The sequence below is a fragment of the Clupea harengus genome, chromosome 13 (genome assembly GCF_900700415.2).
Source record: "Clupea harengus chromosome 13, Ch_v2.0.2, whole genome shotgun sequence".
NCBI classification, from domain to species: domain Eukaryota; kingdom Metazoa; phylum Chordata; class Actinopteri; order Clupeiformes; family Clupeidae; genus Clupea; species Clupea harengus.
This window is the reverse complement of record NC_045164.1, coordinates 12420290-12427652: the sequence shown is the minus strand read 5'-3', so window position 1 is coordinate 12427652 and position 7363 is coordinate 12420290. Positions and strand designations below refer to the sequence as shown.

Here is a 7363-nt window from a genome sequence, read left to right as displayed (position 1 = left end):
CGCGCGCGCGCGCATACATACACATGCACTTTGTTCAGAAGGGAAGAGTGGGCAATTGCATGACTTGACATGTTCAGCAGAGATGAAGGAAGGATAAAAAACACACACACACACACACAGATAGATAGACAGACAGACACACACGCTCCTCTGACAGCTTCAGTAGTAGCCTCCCAAAGCAGCTATTGCACAGGCACAGAAGCTAAGGAGCCAGACTCCTGTGAACACCCCCCCCACACACACACACACACACACACTGCTGCACTGAAGATGGGTGGTGGTGGATGGAGGTGAGGCCGCTGCATTCATCGCTTTTGCAGAGGCGGTTGTCCACCTGTTCTCTCTTTCTCCCTACCTCTCTTCTTCCCCCTCTTTCCCTCCCTCCTCCTTGTTTGGAGGTCTGTGTTTAGAGGCAACCACCCCCCAACACCAGCCCACTCTCACTGTTTTTACCTCTCTCTCTTCCTTTCTTTCGCTCTTTCTTCCTCTCTTTCATAGAGGTGTTCCCCTGCCCACCCCCATCCTCCACCTGCCCCCTCATTGTGTTTTATCTGATTTGAGGAAGATGCAGAGCAGGGTAGCCAGATGCTGCACCAGGTGCACCGTAGTGTGTGTGTGTGTGTGTGTGTGTGTGTGTGTGTGTGTGTGTGTGTGTGTGTGTGTGTGTGTGTGTGTATATATGGTGACAGAGATTGAAGCAGCTGCAAACTGCTCAAATCCATAATTACAGACCTTCCCCTCAGCCCACTCTGGCATTTGTTCTGTGCCTAACGTCAACAAGTGGACGTGACCGTGTCTTTGTGGAGGAAGAAAAAGCACGCTCACTTTTCGTTGACAGAGAGAGCTCGCAGTCAATGGTGTCAGGCCTTTTTTATTGTGTCTATTTGTGAAGTGCTGCCCACACTTTCCTAATCTGGGAGATGAACAGAAGGGTACGTTCTCATAATTAGAGCATTACAAAAGAATGGTCCCGTGGGAGAAGAGCATTTAGCACACAGTCATACACTGGAAGGCTTAGGAAGACTGGCCTTCAGGTCACTGATAATGAATCTAATAGAATACGTCATATCCATAACATATTTTTACATTATGTCTGAAAACATTATTAAATCACTCAATAAGTATGAAAAATAGAACAAAATAGAACTTTGCGTTTTTCTTTCCATTATTATTTCATTTTTGGGTGTCTACAGGAGTTGTTTGTCCATTTGATGACGTGTTCTATGGCTTTGTCTGTGGTGTTGAGTGCGCATATACACACTGTGTAATGCACTTTTCGATAGGATGTGGTCTGTCTGTCATCATCTGACTGTGTGTGTGTGTGTGTGTGTGTGTGTGTTACAGACCGAAGTGGTGAAGGGCCCATCGGGCAGCTGGGGCATGACCTTTAGGCACGTGGCGGCCAGCGAGGGTGACGCCGTGCACGTGAGCATCGAGAGGGTGACCCCCAACTCCCCCGCCGCTCAGGCCGACCTGCAGAGGGGAGACCGGCTCATCGCCATCGGAGGTTAGAAACTAGGAATACAGAGGGCCATTCCCCAAAAAGAAACATTTAACAGCTTCACTAACAGAACTTGCAGCATTTGTTCTTTCTTACTTTTAGATTTTGTTAATGAAATGAGAATAACATTTTAACTTACAACCTAATGTACAGCTTAACACTAGCAAATTATGACATGTGTATGTAATGTATATGTAATTGTAATAATAATAATCATGGCAGATTCCTGGAGGGGAAAGTCATTTATTTTTGACTTTTTTTGACTTGTGTGAGTTAAAGTGTACATTCATTTCCTTGTGGTCATACTAGGTGTCAAGGTCACGTCATCCGTCCAAGTCCCGAAGCTCCTGAAGCAGTCAGGCGAGCGGGTGCAGGTCCTGTACGAGCGTCCGGTACGCCACCAGGCCCCCAGCGCAGGCATCGCCACCCCCCAGGACGCACTGGTCTCGCTGGACGAGCCAGCACCCCTGCCCCCACCCCCGCCCACAGGCTACGAGGAGGACCCGGCCCCCATCACCACCATGGACATCTCGGAGAGCAAAGACAACGACTCCGAGTTCGAGGAGCTCGTCGTCGAGTCCAGGCCGCCGCAGCCGCCGACCCCCACCAGCACCCCCTCGTTTGCCGGCATGGAGGTCAGAGAGGACTTCCTGCTGAGCGTAAACCAAAGCCCCAAGAAGACAGTGGCCACGCTGGCGTCCAAGCCGCTGGGCTCCATCTCGCCCATCCTCAACCGCAAGCTCAACCTGGGGCTCCAGTCCCCGCTCAAGCCCCAGCCCAAAGAGTCACCCAAGCCCTCGCCCTCGCACAAGGCCACGCCCGAGGCGCCCGCCGGCGGGGGAGAGGGACCACAGCGGCCCACGGTGCCCCCGCCACCTCCCCCGGCGCGGCCCCCGGTCCCTCCCCGGCCGCACATCAAGGTCACCTCGGTGCCGGAGGCGCAGAGCCAGACGGACAGTGCCGACGGAACCCCTGCGGCAGAGAAGAGTCCTGAGAAAACTCCGCCGGCCGCTGGCACCACTGGTGGAAACGGAGACAAAACTGCTGCTGAAAAATCCCCTGTCAAATTGCCCGAGCCAAAGCCTTTAACGAAGCCTCCGGAACCCACCCAGGACACCGCCTCCATGACGAGCAGCGGCAGCAAGTCCGACTTGTCTAAAGACAAGAACTCGGACCAGGCTGGCTCTTCCACCAACCGCGACAGCCTGGACGAGCAGGGCCTGTGGGAGTCCTCCGAGTGCATGTACCGCAAGAGGTTGGCGCACTGGTCCAAGGCCTCGGTGGTCTTCGAGGTGGAGAGCCAGCACCGCTTCCTCAACGTGGCACTGTGGTGCAAGGACCCCTTCAAGCTGGGCAGCCTGCTGTGCCTGGGCCACGTGACCCTGCACCTGGAGCACGTGGCCCTGGAGTGCCTGTCCACGTCGTCGGGCGAGTACCAGAGCACCTTCCGCCTGAACGCGCCGGAGCCGCGGGCTAGCGTTAGCCGCACGGCGCTGCGCAGCCTCACCACGCACAAGGGCTTCAACGAGAAGCTTTGCTATGGCGACGTCACGCTCAACTTCACCTATTTAGTGGAGGGCGAGCCGGAGCACCCGTGCGGCGGAGGGGTGGCAGAGGGCGAGCGCGAGGGCAGCCTGCAGGAGGAGGAGCCCCACGAGAGGGAGCGGACGGAGCAGCTGCACCCGCACCCGGTCATGGTGCGCGACGAGTTGAGCCACGACTCCATGGCCATGGGCGAGGTGAGGCACAACTTCCAGGACACGCAGTTCCAGAACCCGACCTGGTGCGAGTACTGCAAGCGCAAGGTGTGGACCAAGGCGGCATCGCAGTGCATCGTCTGCGACTACGTGTGCCACAAGAAGTGCCAGGACAAGTGCCGCTCCGAGAACCCCTACTGCGTGGCGGCCGGCGACCGGCGCAGCGCCGACCCCGAGGCCAAGTCCACCATCAATCGGGCCACCACGGGAATCACGCGCCACATCATCAACACCAGTTCGCGCCTGCTCAGCCTGCGGCCGCTCCCCAAGGCCCGGCTGGCCGAGCAGGTGGCCGAGCTGCCGGGAGCAGGGGTGATAATGGCGGGAGCGTGCGCGGTGGAGCCTTCGCCAAAAGACACGCCCAACACATCCGACAACGAGAGCAGCGACACGGAGACGTACACCGGGGCCAGCCCGTCCAAACACGGCATGGGCGTGGGCGTGGGCGTGGGCATGGGCGGCAGGGGAGCCAAGCTGGCGCGCAAGGAAGGCGGCCTGGACGACAGTGTGTTCATCGCCGTCAAGGAGATCGGCCGCGACCTATACCGCGGCCTGCCTACCGACGAGCGCTCGCAGAAGCTGGAGCTCATGCTGGACAAGCTGCAGCAGGAGATCGACCAGGAGCTGGAGCACAACAATGCCCTGCTGCACGAGGAGCGCGAGGCCTCGGCCGATGCCCGCGCCGACGCCCGCCACAAGGGCCTGCTGGCCGCCGCGCTGGCCAAGTCCGGCGAGCGGCTCCAGGCGCTCACGCTGCTCATGATCCACTACCGCGCCGGCATCGAGGACCTGGAGTCGGTGGAGAGCACGTCGCCCTCCGAGCCCCATGGCTTCCCCAAGGCCAAGGGACTGGAGGAGGTGCTGGAGGAGGAGGATTCGCTCATGGTGTCCGAGGTCTACGACAGCGACATCTGCAGCCCAATAGATGTGATGGATGACATCACCGATGAGCAGATCTGTGTGGAGGCACTCCATTAGAGGGGTGGGTAGAGTTGCCCCCTCCTTCCACCAGAGATGGTGGGGTGGGGGGGGGGGCAGTGATATAAGGTGTAGGTGGTTGTGTTATTGGTTGGGGGCTTGTAACTCACTGAAAAAGCTTGATAAAATGTACGTGTCTAGGCTGTCGTTCTTGTGGAATATGTTCTGACATGTCAGAAAAGCAGGCCATCAAAGGACATTGAAATGATTTTTTTAGAACAAACTATGATGAATAGAATCCTCTCTGACTGTCCCAAAGTAGTCCCTACAAGTTCCCTCATCCCAGCTGTTGGGTGCCTTTGATCTGAGGGTTCAAGCAGTCGGAGGCTGATGTGACAATGAGCGGATGCCCTGGTGTCCCTCCGCTGTGACATCACGGAAGATTCCACACGATCATATCACTCAAGCAGGTTGCAGGCTGTGTTCTAGCTGTGAATTCAGCTTCTGCTCACCCTGTGTTCCAGCTGTGAATTCAAATACTGGCAGCTGAAGACGTGTGGGCTGTACTGTACTGTGTGGTCCGGTTGAGTGATCAGTTACCTTAGAGTCGGCTAGGTCCGCTAATGTCAAAGCCTCTCTTCTGCTGGAGTGAGTAACAAGCCCCCCCCCCCCCCCCCCCCCCACACACACACACACACACAGACACACACACACAGACACACTCACATACAGACACATACACACTCAAATGCGTAATCTGCAGTTTGAGACATAACATGAAACCAGAGGAAAGATCCAGAATGTTTACTTATAATTTACTAATATTTTTTCCATGTTCTGTATGTGCAAATGCAACATTGTCACTGTTTTCTTTTCTTCAAATGTCAGAACTTTTAATTATACTGTTGTGGGCACTCTTTTTAAGTCTTTTTTTGTTGTTGTTTGTTTGTTTGTTTGTTCTTGTTTTTAACTTTGTCCACCTCTCTCTGAAGCTGCAAGGGAAAAACAACTTTTAGGATCATTTAAGGGGTTATTGTGTAAACTTCACGTTTTTGGGGGACCATAGTTTCACTTGTCTCTACATAGATTTATTTATCATTAAGGCCAAAATGGAAATGATGATCATGAAGCCATTGTGATATTTATGTTTTTTTGTTTTGTCTGTTACATATTTTTGGATGAGTGTGTGTGTGTGAATGAAAACAAATGAAAATCACGTACCCATATCAATTATTTATTTACTTTATTCATACTTTCTTTTAATAAATTCTTTCTGTCTTTTGCCACCACCTCATTCTTGTAAGTCTGGTTTCTCCAAGTGGGAGTGTTTTGATAATTTGACCGCCCTGAGCTTGTCCCTATTGAGAGAAAACGACAGCTCCATTCCCTGATTGGAAAATGCAGTGACTCTATAGCTATTGTTATCTGCATATGGATTTTTGATTCAAGCTAAATCTTAGCTTTGTGCTAATGTTATACTAGAGCATCATTCATACATACACAAACACACACACAGACACACTCCCACATACACACTCACATGCGTACACCCACACAGATGAGAAACACACAAATGATTTAGTTTTTATTCTGTTCCATTTTGTATTCAGTAAAGGAGTGTGAACTGTGTACCCAATACTATTTGCACCTTTGAAAATGAATGAATGTACTTTCCTCAGTATATGTTACTGTTACCAACACAACAACACACTCGAATACAAAACAAAATAAATAAATGAAAGTCTGCTGGACAGCAAGCTTCTCTGCTCTTATATGTCCACATCACAGCAAGTCGCTACAGGAGATATAGCTTTACTCAAAATCTTCATATTGAGCCAACCTCTCTCTTTCCACACTGGTGTGAAATCTGAAGGGAGTTGAATTTGGTGTAAAAGTCTTCTTGGACTCATCCATTGACAGCTACTTAGGAAACAGCAGCGCCTGGCTTCTGAAGGTGTAATTACTTCAGAGCAAATGATCTCGCTTGCGATCAAATATGCACCCAAAGAGCGTCTGACTGAAAGCGATCTGGCCCTGATCCGAGATCAGATATCAGACTTCCAGAGTCGGACGCTGCCTGTCTGTGTAGTTCATTTAAAAGGTGTAGATCCGTACCCACCACCATCGTCTCCCACGTGACCGTCATTACAAAGGAGAGAAAGGGCTATGGTCCTCTGCCACGAAACCAGTGGTGATGGGAGGCAGACTACGAATACTTGATGGCTTCAAAAACATCTGGTTCTGCTGCACAACTGTGTGTTTGTGTGAGTGTGACTTGTTCATCGAGGCCCTCTGCGGAGATGCCGCTTTGTTGTTAGTGCATGAGCAGGTGCTTTGAGGTTCACTGGCCGCGGGGAGAGTTCCCCCTGTCCGCGTGCTGTTGATGCGTCGCTGTGTAAAGGTACCGTGATCATGCAGCTGCTTCTGTGCGTTCACTGTAAACTCTCTCGCTCTTTTTGTTTTGGATTTTCAGTTTTTTTTTTTTTTTTTGCTGGTTGTCCAGTGCTGGGCTCAGCAGGACGTTAAATCAGTCTGTTTCTGAAGTCTCTTCATGGTGTGTTTCTTTGTGTCATCCTCCTAAATCAGCCAGGCGGTACCTTGAGACCTCACCTGAGGTAATGAGTGGATCTGTTAACAACTAAACTGTCTTCTGTTCATTCTTTGTTTGTTTGCTTTCTTGTGTGTATGTGTGTGAGTGTGTGTGTTGCTTCTACTGCTGCTCCTTGTTGCTCTGACTCTGTGCTCCTGGAAAAACAAACAGTGTGTCTGTGTGCTCTCTGTCCCTCCCTCAGTCATAGTTTCAAAATATATACTAAACGGCGTCTGCCATCTTCAACCACACACGTGTATCCCACAGTACAAAATGAACTGGCTGTAAATGTAGCGCTCTTGTACATAGCTTTGAGGAAAAACAGGCTCACCATCCTGCCTAATTCAATTCCTGTGTATGGGTCTGTATGATGTTTGTTTTTTCTTTCTCTTGGCTTATTGTCCATAGATTTTTTTTTATTTAGATTTTTTTCCCCCCTCAATACAGCTGCTAAAGAACTGTCCAGCTTCATAATGTGCTGCAAGTCCTTTACGCACTAACATATCATATTTGCTTATGCACTTGAAATAAAGGTTATTATTTAAAAACAACCATAGAAGCTGGTTCTTTTTTTATATTCAATAGACCATTAAAACA

General features: G+C 51.2%; 1 protein-coding gene across 1 annotated transcript; it reads left to right on the top strand.

Annotated features, from left to right (window-relative positions):
- The first annotated feature begins 1269 nt into the window (after nt 1-1269).
- pdzd8 (PDZ domain containing 8) lies at nt 1270-7317 on the top strand. The gene is made up of 2 exons (XM_031578842.1): nt 1270-1507; nt 1811-7317. Exons 1-2 carry the CDS (start codon nt 1285-1287, stop codon nt 4234-4236), a joined length of 2649 nt encoding a protein of 882 aa, XP_031434702.1. The 5' UTR covers nt 1270-1284; the 3' UTR covers nt 4237-7317.
- Nucleotides 7318-7363: the final 46 nt, after the last annotated feature.